We start from the raw sequence: 23,400 nt of genomic DNA, 5'->3' as shown, positions 1-23,400 counted from the left end.
TAGAGAGAGAAGAGGGGAGGGGAGGGGAGGGGAGGGGGGATAGTAGAGGATAGGAAAGGCAGCAGAATACAACAGACACTAGTATGGCAATATGTAAATCAATGGATGTGTAACTGATGTGATTCTGCAATTTGTATACGGGGTAAAAATGGGAGTTCATAACCCACTTGAATCAAAGTGTATAATATGATATATCAAGAACTATGTAATGTTTTGAACAACCAACAATAAAAAATTAAAAAAAAAAAGAAATTCATCAAGAAGACTGAAATCTCAAAAGGAACTAATATTTGGTTTTGCAATTTCAATTCTACTACAGATATTTGTCATGAGAAAATGCATAGCATATGGTAGTAATAATAGCTTATTATTTATGTGAATAGTTTATTATTTATCTGAAGATTAACATAGGACAGGCATTATTCTTAATGATTTATACTTATTTATATCCTTCTAAACCCTAAAAGGTTTCTATTTTACAGATGAGGAAACAGAGGTGAAGAAGGGCCCAGTGGCTTTTCCTAGCACCAATGAATTAACTAGCAGAGCCAGGATCTAAACCAAGGAAGGAAACCAGTTCTTGAGCTAGCATTCTTTTTTTTATATATATATATATTTTAGTTGTCATGCACCTTTATTTATTTATATGTGGTGGTTAGAATGGAACCCAGTGCCTCATACATGCTAGGCAAGCGCTCTACCACTGAGCTACATACAACCCTATAGTTAGCATTCTTCCAGCTTAAATCTTAGATCCAGGCACAATTAAGAATGGAAACAAAAAACAACAACAAAAAAATGTGTGTGTGCGCGCACAAGCATGTTGAGTGTGTGCGCACAAGCATGTTGAGTATGTGCATATATAACATCACCAGTTTCATGAACTTTTTTGGGGATCTTTTGTTAGAAATGTATTGGATTTCTTGACAACTGCTGCATCCTCAGTTATATGAAAGGGTAGATGACATTTTGACTCAGATATATATATATAAATAAATTTAAAAATCAACTGGGCACAGTGGTGCATGCCTGTAATCCGAGAAACTTGGGAGGCTAAAGCAGGAGGATCACAAGTTGGAAACCAGCCTCAGTAACTTAGTGAGACCCTATCACAAAATAAAAACTAAAAGGGCTAGGGATCATTGCTCAATGGTAGACCACCTCTTGGTCCAATCCCCAGTACCACAAAAATAAAATAAAAGTATGTTTTAAAAAATTGAGTATTCAATACTTAGTCGATCATTTATTTAAATCTCCTTTTATATATACTTTTAATTTAATTTCAGTCTTTAGGTCCTAAATTTGAATATAAAATTTATATGTTAATGAACTAACTTTATAGTCAATGCCAAATATGTTTATTCAACTATTGATTCAATCAAAATAACACAGCTATAAAACTAAAGAATCCATTATGTAGAGTGTCCTTTTAAATTTCCACTTTTCTTTTTAGAGCTTGACTAATAACTTATTTGGAAACTGCCTAAAATAATTATGAACTCAGATATTGGGCACCAGATAGACTTTTGATTTCGATAAAATACGATGGTTTAGACAAACACCCAAAACAAGCTAACAAATTTCTATCTTTTAAAAAATTACTGAATTATATTAGAGACTGACATTGTTATGGTTCAGTAATCCCATCCTTATGTTGAAGATATAATCAACACATAATTGACATAAGTGTTTTTACTGTGTAGGGGGGAAAGGTCCTCACCACACAGAGAGTCTGATAAGAGGTGACACAGTTTTGTTTTCAGCATATGTTTACTGGGTTCAAAATTATGGGCTTTTTCAAAGATTCCAAATACCTGTATACTTAAAACAAATCTTCTATTGTATACAGAATTACTATGGAAATGGCAAGAGAAACTTTTTCTTTTCTTTCTTTTCTTGTTTTTTTTTACCAACACACAACAAAGCAATGAATTTGAAATAAAGGGAGGGATATCTGAGATAAAGAACTATGAAATATGATTCTATCAAATGTTCTGTTATATGTTAATGAACAAATTGTTTCTTTCAGCTTCATTTTCCTAATCTGCAAAATGACCAGATTTTATCAAGTAATGTCTAAAATTCTAAAATTATTTAATTTGTATTATTTTCACACATTTTAAAACACAAAACATTTTAGAAGTTTCACTTAATCCAATGACTTCAAGTTTCCTCCCCAAAATCTACCCATTAAATTTTTTTTTTTGCCACTAAAGTGAGCAGCTGAGGAACTAACAATTACAGTCATTCATATATATATATGAGAGAGAGAGAGAGAGAGAATTTTTTAATATTTATTTTTTAGTTTTTCGGCGGACACAACATCTTTGTTTGTATGTGGTGCTGAGGATCGAACCCGGGCTGCACACATGCCAGGCGAGTGCGCTACTGCTTGAGCCACATCCCCAGCACCCAGTCTTATATTTTACAGGTTATAAAATGGTCTCATTTACTTCTAACATTGTTCCATTTAAGGCTTTCATCTTTGTCTCTTCTCCTACTTCTAATACCTAGCCCAATGCCCAGCATTAAAGTAAACAATATCCCTTGAATGAATTAAATGAATGGAATTTAAATGTTCAAAGAAGATTCCAGACCTTCTCTTTCCTCAGCACAGTGGCAGTGGGGCAGGGGTGTGCAAAGGCAGTCAGTTTGCAGCATGCTCAGTGGGATCTTAAGTTGTCATCAGTTTTCAACTTTTTCTAGAGGAGTTATTTCCTCTGAGCAATATGACCCCCATGACAAACCCTGAGGTCAACCCAACATACCTGGGCCGTATCCCTGTTGGCGTCAGGAAGTGCCATAACCATCAGGTGTAAGGCTTGAAACTGCACTTTGATGTGAGGCCCTCCTAACAAGAAAACAGAAATAATCACACATTTGAAACAACACTGATGTATTCTGACAGCATTTCTTGCTAACATCTGGTGGCACAGGAGGGCTCCTGACAGTTTTCAGTGGTAAGGACTCAGGTTCTGTGCTCAACAATGTAAATTTGTTCACTTGGACAGGAGCCTCCGTCTATCAACCTCCCTTCACATCCCATCATGCCACTGTAAAAGCAGGTGGCCAACCAAATACTTAAAATAATCCCAGATTTGTATAGCATCTCTATTTTCAAAGGATTTTCACAGACCTCGCCTTACTTTTATACTAAAAGTCTATTTGCTCAATTTTGCTTCTGCAAAATGAGGCAGCAAGATATAGTTATTATGAACATTTATTCTAGAACCAGATTCAAATTCAAAATTTAAAGTCTACTACTAAATCACTGTGTGAGTTTGGGCAGGTTATATAAGACCTTATTGCTTTCTTTTTATCTACAAAATGGGAATAGTCATCCTACCTACCTTACAGGACTGATGTGAGGACTAAATGAGCTGATAAATGCACAGTGTTTAAGTTAGTGCCTAAATACAATCATGGCTACATATGCATGCTCTTGTGATCAATGTCACCTGTTCTAGCTTGTACAGGGACATTTAGGGACCATGTTTGTGGTTTGCTCTTTGGAGACTGTTGAGGCATTTTATTCCTTAAAGACACAAGATGGCACCAGAGGGTTAGCATTTATATAGAGGGAGTCCATCCACACAAGATAATCCACAAGCAGCCGTGCTGAAATTTTAAAGTACACTAGAGAATCCAGACTTTCCTTCATCTTTCTGTATTCTCCTCAAAATGGTCTCTTGGTGAGGAGTTCCTGCAGGAAAGCATTATGTTCTGGAATCCCTCAGGAGTTCTCAAGTTCAAGAGAACTTCAACTTGAGAATATTATATTCAATGGCTGAAAAGCAGGCAGTTTGTTATAAAGTTACTGAGCTTCATAGCAGTGGAAATGCTCACGTGACGAGCCACTAGGCTAGCAGAGGTTGAGTACTGGAGGTAAGGATGGATGACAAGTGTATACAATCATGAACAAGGCAGCAGTGAGAGGCATGTTTATAAGGATCAGACCACATGCTCTCAGCACAACCCATATGTGAAGTTTAGATATTTATGTCAAATTCATAAACAAAATATGACCTAAGTTCAGAATGTAACTGAAAACCACCAATGCACATTGACGTGAGCTTGCCTGAATAAGAACCATCAGGAGAATGTCTCTGTACAGAGCATTTAGGGACAGAGAGACATTATTTTAATACATAAACTGCAGATTGCAGACTGTCTCTAATGTTCCAATGTAATACAAAAACACCTCTGGGTGGGGGAAACGAGATGCAGATGTAGGCTTGGGAGCTCTCTATTTCCATCCATTTCAGAGAAATTATGAAGTTCTCTTTACAATTAAAAGTTTCACGTGGCAAATAATCCATTTTCATTTTACTTAGGAAGCTTGGTCCTAAACTGTTCTGTGGTTAATAGTTTTGCAGTTAATTCGTTTAATGCATCTTAGTAGAGAACATTCTTTTTCCTGAGGTCATTATTCTCCCAGAAAGTTATTAACACTTCAAGAAAGCATATGAGGCTCAATTGATGAGTTTTTTAATTGTACGGGCAATTTGGGGGCCAAGATTGAAAAGAGAAAGTAATTGCACAACTGGGAAAGAATCTGTGCTCTCTGAACTTCAGTATCAAGAGGGTTGCTTAAACACGTACGCGCATGTGTTCACAATTCTCCCCTTCAGAAAATCTCGTTAAAACGAGAGCTTTCTTCAGGTGGCAAAAAGGCCATTATTTCCTGCTGCTCATAGGCCAGAACTCTGGGCTTCCTGCAGGGTTAGCTGGTATCAAATCAATCACCTGCAATATAGTATTTTTCACTTTCAAAGTCCTACAGGAAGTGTGGACTCCTTTGTGAACCTTTTCAGGATATTTTTCAAATTATCCCCCGTCAGTGAAGAGCACTGGCTGCAGTCAGAGAGGAATCGATGATGGGAAGAGAAATTCATTTATTCATGTGCCTTTCTTAATATGATTCTCAGGATGGCTCTAAAACCTTTGGAAGTCTGAATCCTCCTTGCATAATTCATAATTCCAAATCACACAAACAAGCAAACAAAAACACAAACCCTCTGTGGCATGGTTTCTTTTGATGACTTCTTTGGCATATGAACCACAAAGCAAAGGGAAACTAATAATTTTGCAGTCCATTTTCTAGGACAGCAAACAAAAATAGGAAGTCCTGAAAAAAAATTTAAACTTAAAAATAGGAAATTCTGTTTCTGGTTTGGCTGAGTAAGCTCCTTTTACAAAAATCAACCATTCTGAATAATCTTCAGACAAAGTACAAAATCCAACTACCTGAGACAGTGGAAAGGGAACAAAAGAGGCCCGCTCAGGAGGGGCTGGGCACCTGGAAGAGGAGAGGGCACAGGGAGAGTGTCACGTGTTCCTGGCTTCTAACTTGAGGCCAGGCCATAGTCAGGGTTGTCTAGGATGGCCAAAAATGCAATAAATAAATAAATAATCCTACTCTTTCTGACCTGAATCATAAAATAGGGTTCAAGGCAACCACAGCTCCCAGAAAGTTATGGAGCCATCATAAAAAGGAGGGATCCAGAGATGGAAGACCCTATTTGTAGAATAAACTCCACCCACATCATTGGCTGACCCAAAAGCCACTCAGGACAGCATAGCAGAGGGTTAAATAACAGAACTGAGCCTTGCTGAGCTGCTGTCCAAAAGACACTAGCAACTAGAGTCCAGCCAAGCAAATTACCAGCTTAAAACAGCACAAACAAACAAATACTTTTTGGAGGACTACTGCAGAAACCAGTCTCCAAACACAACATTCATGATGTTCAGAAGACCATTTAAACTGACTTGACATACAGAAGTAACAGGGACATGTAATCTATTCTCAAAGGTAAAGACAGAGACCAAACCTGAGATAACCCACACAGCAGAACTAGCCGACAGGTTTTTTTCATGTGTGTTTTGTTGTAGTTGTTTTACAGTACTGAGGATCAAAGCCAGGGTGCTTTACCACTGAGTGACATCTCCAGCCCTTTTTTATTTTCAGACAGGTTCTCACAAAGAGACTGAAGACTGGCCTTGAACTTGTAGTCCTCCTGCCTCAGCCTCTCCAGTTGCTGGGATTACAGGTACGTGTTACATACCCAGTCAAATAGCGGTTTTGAAGCAGCTATAAAAATTATGACCAATGAAGTGAAGGAAATGATAGGGTATCTTAGCATATGAATAAAAAATATTTAAAAAGCACCAACTGAAAATCCTAGAATTGAAAAAAAAATCCCACAATTATCTGAAATAAAAATGAAAGAATGGAAGTCACTTTTCCTTCTTTCTTAGCAATTTTTTCTTTCTAAAATACTGACTGGATCCTAGGTGGGGGAAAAAAAAGGTACTGGTCACAGACTACATATGTAAATTAAAGCTTAGAAAAGGGTCGCCTTGACTCTAATAGTCTCTTATTAAAAGACACAAAGGATTATTCTGTGAATCTGGTTCAGTTAAAAATTTTAAAGATAGGAAACTTCTATTTTTTTAGGACAAATTTTTTAGATAACTTAGGATCTATGTTATTTTGTTTCATTAATATTTTAATGACTTTATAGTTCTAGTAAACCTGCAGAAGGTTGCAGACTATCAGATATAAATATCATGTGTTAAACTCACAGAGCATTTTAAAATTTGAATTTCTGGCTGACATTTTCAAATGAAAATTTTTCCCATTAAAGCCTGAATTTGGCTCTCAGTCCTGCAGGGCAACTATTACCCAGAGCTGAGCAGCGACCAGTGTCTGTAAATGGGAAGTGTCCTCTCAGTTTGGTCATAGCCCTTTTCTGTTCATGTAGAACTACCATTTATTTAACATGCTCATATAGTCTTAGGCTTGTGACCCCTGACTTCACCATGTCAGTAGGCAAAGCCCCCAATATCTAACCCATTCCACTTTTATAAATTTTTCTGTTTTCATATCCTCTAACAATACTCAACCCTTACAACCAACCATTCAAAGTATTCCCTGACTGCCAAATACAGCCACACAGTCCAACTTTGTGCATTCTGTCAAGTACCTCATTTAAGATCTAATCTATGAGACTGTGATTTTTCAGAAACACTGTGTGGTATTATGATTTTCAGAAACAAAATGTTTCACACTTGTTACACATTGTATCGTCAGACCCAGGACTTCAAATTTAAGAAGGGAGGGATCTCATGTTTTTGAAGGGCTTTTCTTGATGCTTTCATTCAATCCCCACAATAACCCTGACAAGTGATTATTATTTGCAATTTATAGGTACAGCGGTTGAAGCTCATAAAGTTTGCATGGCTAAAAGATGGTTACACAGGAATTCAAAGCTGAAGAGTCCCATCCTCCTATGAACCCCTCTGCCCTTTAAACTATCACAGAGCCCTCAAAATCATACATACCAGACTTAAACACATTAGTATGTAAATGGATAACTGTTTACAATCAAACTTAATATTTCAACCAAGCATCATCAGGAAACAGCAAATCGACACATGTGGTCACATGTCATTAGGCACCTCTCTTCGGCTCTATCACTTTATTGACCTCATATCTTAGTCCATTCACATTTAACATCTTCTACCTACTTTCCATTAGGGTGATGAAGGCAGGTATATATTCCACAGGGAAGAGAGAGGTGGGCAGTTCTCTGAAAAATGCTTTCAACATTACTGCAGCTTCTCTATGGCACATTTTGTCCCATTTAAATTTATCAGTATTAAACTTGGCATCCAGTTCTTCACGGTATTGCTGCAAATCAAGGAAGACAGCAATGAGATTTAGTGTGTTTTTACCATCTTTTATCCCCTTTGAAAACTATCATTAATTAAATTAGTTTTGTACATAGAGTGATAAAGCACTATATACTAAGCCTTTTTTTCAACATGATTAATAGATCTGAAGTGACTGATTATGAATAAAATTTTAAAAATGTATTTGAGAATATTTAAAAAATAATGTTAATCTTGAACTAGACAAATATAAAAATTTTTTAGTTAGATCATAGTTTCCTTTCTGTGGTTTTGGCAGGAAACCACTATTCCCACATGATAAATGCACTGCTAGATTTTGACAAAGTCCCTATTCCCTTCTTTTCTTAATCCCTTCTGCCATCGTCACTTGTATTTCTAAAGTAGATCAGGAATGTGCACCTCTCAGCTAGTCCACATACAGAAGGAAAAATGTCCCAATAAAGTAACTCTGACCTCACTACACCATGCAGGCCAATGACATCTTCCTGGAGCAGTTACAGCAAAGTTTTATGCCAAGACACACACATGTCCTCCACATGTCTGCATGCCTGCCAAATCCTTCATAAGGTTTGGAGCACTGTGCAAATACTTCAAAAAACAAACAAAAAAGCACTAAGCCCTCAAAGGTTCTACTTGCCTTACAAGTTTTACATTATCAATTCATCTGATTATCAGTGCCACCGGTTCTCCATGTTTCTTTTCTAAAGTCAAACTCATCCTCTCCTGCTCCTTTGAACTACAAGGTTTACCTACTGTAACAGGCAATTAGTCTCCTGACTGACACTAACTTCTCCGAAAGGAATACTTTGAAAGAAACACTGAAAACCCTTAGAAGCCTAATTCTTCCAGCTTTGAACACACTCAGCCAAAGTCAGTTCACACATCTCACCTTTTCCTATCAAGAGCAGCTCATTAATATGCCAGGTACAGATGCTCTCATGGCTCCCAGAGTCTGTAAAATGGAGATCCTTCACATAACAAGTTACTTACAGAGATACATGGGATTGAGATCCACCCTCCAGTCCCTGCAAATGAGTCAAAGGAGATTTCTTATCCTGAAATTTAATAGGAATACTACAGCTAACCAAGTGGTCCTTTGATGATAAATACAATTATTCCAGTTGTCCTGGAATAAAGGATATCATGCAGCAGACTGGTTCTGGAAAAGAAAGATACAAGAAATCCACTCTTTGTCTTTAGGTGTCTTGTAGTACAGTGAAGGGGACCATTTCATGAACTGATAGTACTAATTCAGAATGTAAATGCTTTCATAAAGGTCACATATTGGCACCGTAACAGTCATCAGAGAAAGTAAACCAAACTGCTAGGGCCAAATCTTGAGAATCCTGATAGCAGAAGAGGACACAGAAGGACATGCTGGGTAGAAAGAATAGCTCAAGCGGTGACAGGTACTCATAGAGATCCAGTGTGCATGGAGAGTTGCAGATAGGTTAATGTTGCTGGAGTAAGGAATGAACCTGGGAAGCAGCCATGGCCACTCGGAAGGGGACAGGACTGCTTCCTGCAGTCAGTGAGGCAACTTGGGACATCTCTAAGCTGGAGAATGTCAAGGTGAAATTCATTGTTGATGACATCCAGACTGAAAAAATTATTTGAGGAATGAGGGGTTTGGTACAGGTTAGGAGAAGGCAAAAGAAGTAAAGAGTCCAGTTATGAGGCCATACACCAAAGGACAATTACCAAGCAATTGTAATTAGAAAGAATAGAGGCTATTAAAGAAATGCCTAGGAGGGGAAACGTAGGCAGGTGCAAATATTGTTAAAAGAAAAAACAAGAGGAAGAGCAAGAGTTTTCCATCAGTTGCCTAGTACTCCTACTGTAATGCAAGGGGCAACTGTTCTTCAAGAACAGAACAATTCGGATTCGTTTTCCACAAATCTCTGCAAAAGGAACCCATCTAATGTGACTCTCCTAACCTGCAAGTGTTCTCAGGTCACCTAAGAGGCAATAATGCACCAAGGCCAAGGGCATTATAATAAGATCTCTGAAGTTCTTATCCCAACAACCCCACCAACTGATCTGTATGGCCTATGCTTCAAGATTCTCACTAATATGATAGGGGTATTAAAATGATCTTCCTACCTCAAATAGCCAGAACTATCTTGAATGGAAAGAACAAAGTTGGCATTACACTAACTGACTTCAAAATAACTGCAAAGCTATAGTTATTAAAACAGTATAGCAAGACAAAAGAAATCCCAAAAACAGCACAGCATTGAAATAAAATAAACATATGGACCAATGGAACAGACAGCCTAGAAGTAAGCCACATACCTACAGCCAACTGATGATCAGCAAAGGAGCCAAGAACATGCACTGAAGAAATGACAGTCTTCTAATATATGGTGCTGGGAAAATTGGGTATCCACATGCTGAAGAATGGAATTGGATTTCTACCTTTCATCGGTTACAAAAATCAACTCAAAAATGAATGAAAAATGAAATGTGAGAAATGAAACTACTGAAAGAAAGCATAGGAGAAATGCTTTGGGACACTGGAATGGGCAAGGATTTTGTGGACAAGACCCAGGAAAAAAAGCAAAAATAGACAAATGAAATTACACAAACTAATAATGCTTCTTCTCAGCAAAGGAAACAATCAACAGAGTAAAGACCACAACCTACAGAATGGGAAAAAAATATTTGAAAACTATACTTCTGACAAGGGGTTAATGTTCAGAATATATTATGTAAGAAGTCTAAAGACTCATAACAAAAAACAAACAAAATCCAAGCCAATTAAAAAATGGGCAATAGACCAAAATGGACATTTCTCAAAAGAAGACATACAAATGGCCATAATATATATATTAAGAAAAAAAGTTCAATGTCACTAATCATCAGGGAAAGGCAAAAAAACATGGTGAGGTATCACCTCATTCCAATAAGAATAGCTGCTATCAAAAAGACAAAAGATAAGAAGTGATCTAGTCTGTTGGTGACACTTTCCTTTCAACAATAGAATGGAGAGAGACCCTGTGCCTAATAGAAGAAAAAGTAGGCCCCAATCTTCATCATGTTGGCTTAGGACCTGACTTTCCTAACCAGATTCCTAAAGTGCAAGAAGTAAAATTAAGAATTATTTTTTTATTCCAGTCTGGAATCAATAAATGGGATGGATTCAAACAGAAAAGCTTCTTCTTAGCAAAGGAAACAATCAATAATGTGAAGAGAGAGCCTACAGAATGGGAGAAAATCTTTACCATATGCATCTCAGATAGAGCACTAATCTCCAGGGTATATAAAGAACTCAAAAAACTTACCACCAAAAAACAAATAACCCAATCAATAAATGGGCCAAGGAACTGAACAGACACTTCTCAGAAGAGATACAATCAGTCAACAAATATATGAAAAAATGTTCAACATCTCTATCAATTAGAGAAATGCAAATCAAAACTACTCTAAGATTTCATCTTACTTCAGTTAGAATGGCAATTATCAAGAAAACAAGCAACAGTAATTATTGGCGAGGATGAGGGGAAAAACGTACACCCATACCTTCCTGGGGGGACTGCAAATTGGTGCAACCATTCTGAAAAGCAGTATGGAGATTCCTTAGCAAACATGGAATGGAACCACCATTTGACCCAGATATACCTCACCTTGGTTTATACCCAAAGGACTTAAAATAAGCATACTACAGTGACAAAGCCAAATCAATGTTTATAGCAACTCAATTCACAATAACTAAACTATGGAACCAACCTAAATGCCCTCTAACAGATGAACGGGTAAAGAAAATATGGTATATATACACAATGGAATATTACTCAGCCTTAAAGAAGAATGAAAGTATGGCATTTGCAGGTAAATGGATGGAGCTGGAGAATATCATGCTACGTGAAATAAGCCAAACCTAGAAAATCAAATGATGAATGTTTTGTTTGATAAGGGGATGTTGGATGCTGATCCCTAATGGGTGAGGGGTTGCTAAACAAGAATGGAGAAACTCTGGATTGAGCAGAGGGGAAGGGAGGGAGTAGGGGGATGGGAAGGATTGTGGAATGAGATGGACATTATTACCCTATATAAATGTATGACTGACTGCATGACTGGTGTGACTCTGCACTTTGTACAACCAGAGGAATGAAAATTGCTCTATCTGTGTACAATGTGTCCAAATGCATTCTGCTGTCATGAATTAGAAGAAATTTTTAAAAAGAACCAAGTAGGAGGTAGTTTTAAAAAAAACAAGATAAGAAGCATTGGCAAAGACGTGAAAAGAAAGGAAACCCTCCTGCACTGTTGGTGGGAATGCAAACTAGTATAGCTGTTATGGAAAACAGTGTGGAGCTTCCTTGAAAATTTTAAAAATACAACCACCATATGATCCAGCCATCCCACTATGGGTATGTGTCCAAGGTAAAGGAAATAAGTTTTTCAAAGAGACAGTGGCAAGCCATTCATTGCAGCACTATACACAACAGCCAAGAAAGGGAAACTAACTAAAGTGTCCACCGACTGATGAACGGATAAGAAAATGCAGTTCAGACCCACCATGGAATACGATTCAACCATAAAAAGAATGGTTGCTCCCTCCTCCTAGGTCTATTCCAGTCTTCAGGGTCAGTCCTACAGGAATCTATGCATATAAAGCGTGATTGTTTGGGCAACTACACCACATGATCTATTGTCTAGATGGCTAGTGTAAAATAACACCAAGAGAAAGATCGTCCTCTTCCGATTTTGACCAGAGCAGGCTAGAGGGTATATGACATTTCCACGGTAGCCCTAAATATGAAACCACATAAACCAGATGTGAGTTTACTTGGCCTCAAACAGGCAGGGAGCACCTGGAGGGTGTAGAAATCAATTTTCCTGTCAACTGTTAATGAGACCAGAGGCAAGGGTTGGAATTCAGGTTCTTAAATCTCCTTGGAGCAGAAATACAACCTGCTAAAATTTAGTTTTCATACAAATGCCAATGACTAGCCTGCAGCCACCAGCTCAGGAAGAGAAACTAACAGGCCAGGTAATGTAACTATAGAGCATTTAGTGCTGCCAGGGAATAATGGAAATGAGTCAAAAAAAAAAAAAAAAAAAAAGAGAACCTCACATGTCAAACTGTCTGCCTTCTTCCATAAAAAAATACACTCCCCAGTGTTTGGCTCAGATTTCTGCCGTGTTTTTAAAAGAAAATCACTGAACACACCAAAGCAATAAATTGGATCCAAATGACCTGCAGCCTCCAACAGGGGAACTGGCCTTGCATTTTTGTCTCTGTTTGGCTAAAGCCTTGCAACTTCTCAAGGCTGCCTCCCTGTCAGTCTTATTAAGTGTTTAAAACACAAAGCCAGGCTGGGTGTTCAATAGTGAAGCCTCAAATAGTTGCTGTCTTTTACTGGCACAAGGTGAGGCTCATTACAGTAGAATTTAAAAAAAAAAAAAAAAAAAAAAACTTTCTCCAAAGCACATTCCTAGAAAATGTAGTACAGTGGCTGAAGAAGGAAGGAAGGAAGGAAGGAAGGAAGGAAGGAAGGAAGGAAGGAAGGAAGGGAAGAAAGAGGTAGTTTGAGGTTTGAATTGAGGAGAAAGAATAAAAGCCTCTGTAGTAAGTCAAGTTTCAATGCCTTTCTAACTGCAGTACTTTCCTTTTTTTGCTCACTGGCCCAGATTCCTTTTGCATTGGTTTCTTGGAGCCTGAACCATGAAAACATCTGGATTACATTTTTCGGACTAACAAGCAGTAGAATAAATAGGCTGACACTACATAAAACCGATTAGGATAGAAAAGGGACTTTGACCTAAATGTGGTTCAGGAATGCATTTGCCTGTAAGAACACTCTGAAGGAACGATTAGCCTTTGATAAACATTTTTCAGTCAAAGACTAGCTCAAGAAAAATATCTTTTGCTATAAGGTTAAACTTGTTGCACATAAGAGATATCCTATATTTTCTTCCATTGGTTATTGAGGAAAAAGAAAACTAGATCTTATCCATTGTGCTTCTCACAAACTCACCTGTGTATGCATGCGTGCGCGCGCGCACACACACACACACACACACACACACAGCAGCCAGAATATATGTAAACGTAGCTTTCCAATGGGAGTCTGATTTTGTTGAGGAAATTCATTTTGTTGACTTTATTTCAGGTCTCTAACTCTGCTGGTAACCACAGATTTAACCAAAACTAGTAACAGTTTCCACCTTCAGATACAGGATACATTTATTCAGAAGTGAATCTAAGAATCAGTCATTTGAGAAACAAAGGCAAGAAGTAGATGGAACTTGGAAAGCATAACCCTAAGGAGCCATTAGAAACTCACCTGCCTTCCACGTGAAGCTATATTTAGCCAACTCCAACAGGGAAGTCAAAACTCCCAATATACTTTAATCCCTGACATCACTGTCAATGGCCTGGTACTGGGTTCAGATCTCCCTTCAAAAGAGAATTGGCCACATGCATCTGCAAAACATTCAGGCAGCTGACTCTCCAGGCGGTTGGCCCCTTCTCTGCAGGAAGCCCAGTCCATGGCAGGGCAGGGCACCTAACAGGAGGAACTGCCAGGCCTGCACTGTGGCCTGAGGCTCACCCTGCCCAATCCTGCTTCCTGCCCTCTATAAAGAATAACCTTCAGAAGCACTATCCCTTAGTACAACTCTCTTCCACTGCTAATCCCTCTTAGCATCTGCTCTCTAGAGGATCAAAAAGACATGCTATTTACTCTGTTTCCACTTAAAAAAATCTTGTAACACTTCTTTATAAAAAGTCCTGAGACTTCTGGCTACAAAACAGAATTTCCCCAAACAGGTACCAAAATGAATTAATGAAGACACACCTTTCTGTTTCTATGCATTTCCTTGGAATAATTCTAACCACAACTAAATTCATTTTTGCCTTCCCCTGAGACTTTTTTCTCAGAGGTTCATTATTTAATATCCACCAACCAGGGCTGATCCCAGCACAAGGATGAATTCTTCATCGTGTGTACCCATCAGAAGATGCAGTGGGATACTTTACTGGAAATTAATGACAAAAGCTTTTTCTTTTCAATGATTCTTCCCCTTACTCTTTTGTAGAGTTCCCACTTTTATAGAAGTAAGAAGGCAAGGTAAAAGGATGCACATGGCTTGAGGGGTGTTGTGCGTGGACACTGACATTACCATAAGTGGAACTGGGTTTTAGAACTGCAGTGTTATGACCATGGCTACAAATTCTCACAAGAAATTCAACTAAAAGGAAAACCAGTGAATGTCTCTAAGCTTAAAGTAACTGGAAATGGAAAGAAGGGCAGGCTCCCATGTTGTTGGCTTAGTGACTTTCATGACAAAAAGGAACCCAGCAAGCTGATGTGGCTAACTCAGAACAGGGATGAGCATTTTGACTTTTCAAACTGAAAATAGGCAGTGTTTTTTGATGTATTGTTTTGATGTTACAGTTTATTATTATTAATGTTGTTTAATTTAAAAGGATCATGAAACAAACACATAATCATAGGTACCAAGGAATATTAGGAAGAGCCAAATGATCGTATCAAGTAAATAACGACATCAACAAAGACTAAATTCCCAAAGCTCCTTTGGGCTGGATCTAACTAGCTTTGATTTCTAACAAGGAACAGAAAATGTTAGGTACCTTGACTTTGGCAGTACATCCTGAAAGTCGAAAAATTCCTTCAGATTCCAGACCTGATTCCTCGACTTTCTCAAAAAACTAGAAAGCAATGATATATTACAAAAATAAGCACCTCTATAGGATTATAAACATCTGAAATAGTGATGATAGCAATAATCAACATATTGAGCATGTACATGCAACTGGTACTTGACTACTGTGTTAACTATTCCTGACCACTCTAAAAGGTCAAAATAATCCTCCAATTAGCAAATGAGCAAATGGTGATTTTGAGTCCTTACATAACTTTCCCAAGATCAAGCTCCAAGAGATGGCACTGGCTCTCCCAAGCTTTGTTTCTTAACCAGTATAATATGTTGTCACTTAACCATTTTAAGATTGAACTTCTACTATATCTCCTCTTCTGAAGACTGATCAGTGAGAAAAGATTCTAAATCTTTGTAATCACCCTGGCTAAGACCCTATGGGACTTGCAGATATCTGACCAAGAAGTTAGTTAGGGATTTCAAAGGTTAATCACTCTCATGAGTTCTCTCAGTGGTGATGGTTGCTTTAAAAAAAAAAAAAAAAGTTATAGGATCACTACTTATTGTGTATTGCAGCTCAGATACTAATCTCAGCATTTTACATACATTACTTTATTTAATTCTGGCAATAATTATATAAGGTAGATACTATTATTTTCTTCATTTTACTACTGAGAAAACTGAGGTACAGAAAAGTGAAACTTCACACAGTGAAAGGAGAATCCAGTGTCTTTATCTCCTTTAAAGAAAGGATGGCACTTGGAACTAAAGTAGTTCTTTTAGGTACAAAGAGAAACAGATATTCAGGAAGAAAAAACCCGAGAAAGAAACGACGCTCCTATAGGAGTGAAAGAGGGCAACCTCAAATTGTCTTAAATGAGAAATGCTTAACATCAACAGTAATAACATTTATTGAGTGACTAATGTGATAAAATTCCAGACTGCCTTTAACTAGCACTTCTTGAGCGCCTTTTGTTTGCTACCATTTGCTAAGTTCTGTGCTAGGTTTTTGTGCTTACATAACAACATAAATTTAAGTGTTGAGTCTTCTCAGATTTCCATGAATTTTTCTTTGAACTCTTTCCTTTACATAGAGGAAAAAGGGCATCATATAGTTTTCATTCAAAGCAGGGAAGAAAATCGTAAGAGTCACCATGAACTATGGGCCTGAATCCATACTGTGTTCCTTCTTTTCCACGCTGCTCTTGCTGGCTGTGTGATCTTGGGTAAGTTATTTCACCTTCCTATGCCTCAGTGGCCTCAATTGCAAAAAGGAGATTAACAACACTGATCTCCTTAGGTTGCTTTGGGCTGACTCAAAGGATATTATGTGGATAACAATGGTGCAGCCCTGCCGGGGAGAGGTGGTTGTAGATGGGCCCTGTGCACAGAGGTGTCACCAGTGTACTCTGGCTATCTATCTGACTGTTCCCAAACTCAAATTTAAGTCCCCAGATTTAAGAGAGAATCTCAATTTGTGGCATTGGTAGCAAAATATAGGAAGACAAGAAGAGGGATGAAGAATTGTTAGTGTGAGTAAAGTAACTATAATTCTTCAGTTTTATATATATATATCATTCAAAAACATCTTAAAATTCAACAAGGTTTGTGTTGAGGGCTTGGAATTTTAATTGTGCCACTGGATGTCACTGTTGAATAAATGCATACTTAGGTAAATCAGTGTGAATTGCTGCCTATTAGACAAGAACATAACTTAAAAGTAAATCAGCTATTTAGCAAGGGTAGTTACAGCAGAGATACTTGCATAATAATCTAGAGATCAAGTATCTTCTTCTACCAAAATTCTTCTCATTGTCTAAAAGTATCCTATATGCCCAGTCATACCTGGAAAACCACTAGAACAAGATGATTTTTAAAGTCTATTAAACTTTGTTTGAAAAATTTATAAAATGATCACACACACAGTAATTCTTAAAAATCTAGTCTATGATATATCTTAGCAAATATTCCATAAATATACTAAAATAGTAATTAATTATCAGCTTTATCTGACAGAATGAATATACACACACATACATATGGACAATTTACATTTGAAAAAATATTGGAAAAAACAAAACTGTGTCCATCCTCTGATGTTCTGTGGTCAGACAGTGTCTAACAGGCAAGGCTGCTGGTGGTGGATGTGGTTTATTCCCCAAGGGTTTAGTACTAGAAGCGTGGTCCTTAGTGTGGTGATCTTGAGGTGGAGGAACCTGTAAGAGGCAGAGCCTAGTGGGAGGTCATGACTGCCCCTCCCTCTCCCTGGCTTCTGCTCTGACCATGTGAGCTCTCCTTCTCACACACACTGCTACCAGTGTGGCACCACCCTCCACAAGGTCAGGCAGCTCCGGGGAACTTCCCTAGAGCTGGTCTTTCAGCCTCCAAAATACTAAACTAAATAAACTTCTTTTCTTACAAGTACCCAGCTTCAGATATTTTGTTACAGTAATGGAAAGCAGATAATAGGAAGACCAACTGTTCTCAATGCTTACAGGCCATTGTGAGGCTACCTGGAACAAGTAAAAAATTGCCAAGGGTCTCATTCCTAATAGGGTTCAGTGTCTTTCAACCTAAAGGAAAATTCATTAGTGGGTTTACAAAGTCCTCAACCATAAGCACAAGGCTCTCTTCCCTCCTCATTCATTCATTTGCGTTCTACTCACTTTTTGTAATACAAGGGGAACTTTCACTTCAGGGTCTTTCTTTCTGTCATTGTCCAGGAGGACTGTAAGTGGAACTCCAAAAATCCCATTGTCTTCAATGTCACACAGTCACGAGAGAAAGAAAAATAAATAAATAAATAAAATCAGAAAAGTACTGTCTTATTCTAGCATGTCAGTATTAAACACCAAAGCCATCTGTCTCCTAAGTTACCTCGTCCTTTTACTTTCTCTGTTTTGTTTCTTTTCAGTTGAATTCCAAATGCATCAAAAAAGGCAGTCAATTCAATCAGAGAGAGATGGCGAATTTTCTTCATGTCCTCAGCAGACAGGTCTCCTGCTTCGGTTAAGCCAAGTCTGGTTTTCTGAACAGTGAGTTTCTGAAATAACACAGTGAAGATATTTATTTTTAATGGCAAAGGAAAATTATACTTTCACTCAGATACCACCCAGACACTCTAAACCTATAGAAGAAAACATGCAAAAAGCTCTGAAGAGCATACTGCATCATAAAAATATTATGAGTATGTTTTGAGAACATTTGCAGATCACTATTATGCTAACTAGAAGCAAAACAGTAGTCTGAAGTCCATGATAACAGTGCTATCATAACTGTGGAAATGGCCCTTTAAAGGCAACATGCTGTATTGTCAAGCAACACACATGTCAAGCATCACATGGAATGTACCCACTGTGGGTCCTTAATCTGGATTACATGTGCCACACACAAGCAAAGAACACAACTAAGTGTAGCACAGGAGAGATCTGGATTTTTTTTTTTTTGACAATAAATCTCCTTGATTTAGGATTCGTGTATGCTATACTGCATACTTAAAAAGAATTAATAGTCTCCTAATCAAGTTTTGCTTAAAAACCATATTTAGATGATTCCAAATTCTTAAAAAAGAAAAAATTCACAGAAAATACAACTAATCTTACTATGTCTTACTTTTGAAGACAATGATACTGTTATGTTATTCATTTCTACACTAAGAGAGGAAATACACTAAATTAATAACCACAAATCTTAATAACCTAGAAATGTTGTGAAGACTCTAAGGAGCAAGCAAAAGATCATTCATATATAACATCCACAGGTATGCTTTGCTCTCAGAAAATCTGGTATTGAAAAGTATGGTGAAGTAGAAAAATCCTACAGTTATTTAAATTATAAAGCCTCAAGAACACAGTTTCAGGTTCCCTATATTGGAGCTTTTGGGGGTTATTAAACTATATACCCATTCATTCATTCATCAACAATTTTTTCACTCGAACCCCAAGTTTATGTTTGCATGTATTTATATTGTGGTGCTGAGGGTTGAACCCAGGGCCTCATACATGCTAGGCAAGTACCACCACTTATATCCTCACCCAGAACTTCAAGCATTTAAAAGTAAAACCATATGTAGGATGTGCTTTAGGGCATATCTTGTGCTATTAGCAGTTGGTTATTTCACCTTCTTCTTGAAACCAAGGAAGGTCTGGTAGGCTTAAGAGGCTGAATCAGGAGGATCACAAGTTCAAAATCAGCCTCAGCAACTTAGCAAGATCCTGTCTTCAAATAAAATATATTAAAAAAAAAAAGAGACTGGGGATGTGGCTCAGTGGTTAAGTGCCCTTGGGTTCAATTCCTGGTACAACAAAACAAAACAAAAAAATAGTAATACATAATAACAACAATATAAATAAGAACTGCACTCATTTATTGAGAAACTACTGTGTATTAAACCCTATGTCAAGTTCTTCCTAGGGGTCTGACCTATACCCTGAATGAGCCAGACCTCAGAAAGACACAACTTTGATGAGGAAACCTAGGAGCAATATTCTCTCTTGGAGACCCTTCTGTAACAAAAAGGAAGGACTGTCCTTGAAATCGGACTACTACATAGGCTTCCTTTTCTGTTGCATTCTGCCCTCCCTTATGAAGATTGCTTAGGGACCAGAAAGGGTTTGGAGTTTGACACATTTTAGGCTTTAAATATGTTCTTACAGGGCTTTGGGCATGTTACTTAGCCTCCCTGGGCCTCAGTGTTCTCATTTGTAAAATAGGAGTAATCAATAGGGTCCACTATACAACTAGAACACGTGGCGCAGTGTCAAGCCTGTGGAGGTTGCTCAGGGAGTCTTAGAGCGTTTCCCGTTCCTCTTCTTCTCTCCCTCATGGGCCAGTTGTCTGGGTATGGTCCAGGCTGACTGGTCCAAAAAAAATCTATTTCCAGATGACATTCCTTTAGTCCTGAAACTGCCCAAGTCCTGCTCATCATGCCTCTATCCCTGATAAAAAGAGAATATTCAGGACGCCACATCATGAACTCTTCATACAGGCATTATTTATTGAACAGTGAATACATCAATGTAATATAGCTCTGTGGTAGGTTTTCAGGATAGACCACTCTAGGTTTGTGTGTGTGTGTGTGTGTGTGTGTGTGTGTATGTGTTATCAGTTCTGTCTATCATGTAGTAATATAAATTCCTGAATTGGGTTTGGTAAGCTTCAGTGTCTGTCCTATGAGCTCTACTTCTTATTGTTATGACTATAACTTTCTGCTGTACTCACACCCCCTTTTTTTGTAGTTATATATGGACAGCATACCTTTATTTTATTTGCTTATTTTTAAGTGGTGCTAAGGACTGAACCCAGTACCTCACACATACTAGACAAATGCTCTGCAACACAGCTACAGCCCCAGCCCTGTGCCCCCTTGTGATATGTGATTTATAGAGATAAAAATACATATAGTTAAGGTGTGCACTGACTTATATGTGAATTAAGAATATGAAGTGCAAGAAAACTCACAAACCAGGTCAAAAATCCACTTCATCTGTGCTATAGTATGGATCTTGAATCTACCCCCAAAGTCCCATGAATTAAAGGTCCCCAGCCTGTGGTGCTATTGATGTGTGGTGGAAACAGTAGGAGGTGGAGCCTAGTGGAAGAAAAGTAGGTCATTGGGGGGAGGGTGTCCTTGAAAGGGACATTAGAGCCCTGGCCCTTGCTCTTTGATCTTTGCTTCTTGAACAGCATGGAGTGAGCAGCTCACTCTACCGTGTGCTTCTGCCATGATGGTCTGCCTACCCACAGGCCCCAAAGCAATGGGCCTTCTAACCACAAACTGAAACCTCCCAAACTGTGAGCCAAAATAAATCTTTCTTATTAAGTTGATTTGTCTCAGACATTTATCACAGTTATGGAAAGCTGACTAAAAACAACCTGTCAAGCAGTATTCAAGCATATGTATTCATAACTTTTTTCAACCCAGGACTGCTAGGTACACCCAGGCGAACTGTGCACTACATAATAAATAGTCCCCAAAATGGTGGTATGCAATGCTGAAGCCCACTCTTCCCAGTCTCCTTGAGCATATTCAGACATTAAAAAGAAAATAATCCTTGTTTGGGCTCATGGAACAGAAACAGGAAGTTACTAGAATAACCATGAAGGGTTTGACTTACAGTTAAAGCATAGTCTTCTTTCTTAATCTCTGACTTCTTAGATCTATTTCTTTTTGGAGCCTCTGTAACCATTTCTGAATAAGATACTTCAAAGGACACCTCTTCAGTCTCTGCTGGAATGTCCTTTTCCAGATAATCATCTAGAGAAACAAAAGATACAGAATATTTAATATGCCACTTAATCAAGCAGTACCATGTACTGGAAAATAAGCACAAAATATTCACAAAACTACCCACAGCACATCAGTTAAGTAATGCTGTGGTGTCATCAGCTTCCACATGAACAGATTTCTATTGTTATCCAAATGAACTTTCAATATAATCTTATTTTTCAAATTTTAGACTTTTATGTCTCATGAAAGTTTTTGAGGATTAGTCCCCAAGCAGGGTATTTCTATATATTCCTGTGATATTGAAATTAAGCCCATCCAGACCCACTGTCACTTACTGGAGAGTCAGAAGCTTGAAGCAGAGGAAGAAAGAAGAGATTCTGGAATTCCTCTCTACTTTTACTTCTTCCTCTTCTTATTATTTTTTTTAACTGTGAAATATTTGCCTCTTAAGATGTGTTCAAATTGAATTTGGACTTCACTGCAAGGTGTGTTCAGATGAAATAATCTGAATTTCTTTATTTGATGCTGGTTACCTGACTTTGTATGATACACATTAAGAAGAAGTCTGCTGAGTAATATATATATATATAATGCCCTACAGAATTGCTTTTCTCCAGCTGGTCTGAAAATTAGGACAGAAGATTCCTTGACCCAGAACAAAGGAATCCATAAATTATGTGAGCAATCCCATCCTCTGATTATTGATTGATTTTGGCTTGTCATCTTGTTTCACTACCTGGCAAAACTGTTTATGTGCAAAGTAATGATTTATTTGATTACAAAAAGAACTCATTCTCTTTTGCCCTCTTCTATAGACACTGACAATTTGACAAATTGGAACAAAAAGGAACAAAAGGCAGAATTAATGGAAGACCTGATTAATTTTACATTAAAATTTTACATTAAAATTTGGAAACCCAGTAAATGGGTGTGCCATGAATTTCAAAAATGACAAAGTTGTGAGTTTTTATTTGTCATATGGAGGCTTGCCCTCAAAATAGAGGTAGAAAAAATATTAAATAATACTCTAACTTCTTAAGGATAAATGGACAAAGTCTTTGGAGAGCAGCAATTAAACAGGCCAATTCCCCAAAACTAGAGGACCACTGCATACTGATGTTTCTTTTAGAGGCATAATTTGAGCTAGGTTACCATATGGCATTATATATAAATAAATAATAACAAATAAATAATTTCTGGAAATACCTTCTCCTTGATTTGTTTTGTGACAGCTTTATTGAGATACTATTCATGTGCCATGAAATACATCACTTAAAGTGGACAAACCAATGGTTTTTAGCACATTAGTGTTGGACAATCATCATCGAGTCAGTTTTGGAACATTTCATCAACTCTATTTCTTTGAATTGTGATGGGAATGCTGAAAGTACAGGCTGTTTTTAGAAGATGATTGCACATACTTCCAGAAAACTTTGAGCAATCACAAAAGTACATGGCCCTCAAGAGCCTGTTTCCATCTATCAGGTGGATTTGAGATTCCATTCTTAGCCATGTAGGGAGCCCACCTCTCAGAAAGAAAAGACCCAGATAAAAGCTACCGCTGTAATCCTGTATGTTGCTAGCTGCTCAAAAACGTGTTCCTGAGCAGTAATTAGGGAGTCTTGGAAGTGGCCTGCTTCCTGGTTTTCCTGCAACTGCTGGGCAGAGGCCTCAAGTCAAAGACACTGCTTAAGCGAGGAGTTTCTAAATTGGTGATAATTGGCTGGTGATAGAGGAGGAAGAAACTCTGCTTCCAGCATGGCTATTAGTTTTGTCTTCTGTGACAGAATCAAGTGTTGGAAGGTGAGAGGAAAGAGAGAATACTGGAAGCAATAGAATAATAATGG

General features: G+C 37.9%; 1 protein-coding gene across 5 annotated transcripts in view; it reads right to left on the bottom strand.

The window, feature by feature from the left end:
- Nucleotides 1-23,400, bottom strand: part of Arhgap28 (Rho GTPase activating protein 28) — a 190,929-nt gene that overhangs the window by 20,150 nt on the left and 147,379 nt on the right. For 4 of the 5 annotated variants that reach the window (XM_048806539.1, XM_048806540.1, XM_048806542.1 and 1 more), the window contains exons 7-12: nt 21,441-21,580; nt 18,202-18,367; nt 17,991-18,082; nt 15,299-15,376; nt 7,531-7,693; nt 2,769-2,851 (exon numbers count right to left, since the gene is read on the bottom strand). In XM_048806539.1, coding sequence (XP_048662496.1) covers nt 2,769-2,851; nt 7,531-7,693; nt 15,299-15,376; nt 17,991-18,082; nt 18,202-18,367; nt 21,441-21,580 — 722 coding nt within the window. The remainder of the gene's footprint in view (nt 1-2,768; nt 2,852-7,530; nt 7,694-15,298; nt 15,377-17,990; nt 18,083-18,201; nt 18,368-21,440; nt 21,581-23,400) is intronic. The other variant, XM_048806541.1, reaches the window with a different exon arrangement.

This window comes from Marmota marmota, unplaced genomic scaffold (assembly GCF_001458135.2).
Source record: "Marmota marmota marmota unplaced genomic scaffold, marMar, whole genome shotgun sequence".
Taxonomy (NCBI): Eukaryota; Metazoa; Chordata; class Mammalia; order Rodentia; family Sciuridae; genus Marmota; species Marmota marmota.
This window is presented reverse-complemented; position numbering and strand designations above follow the sequence as displayed.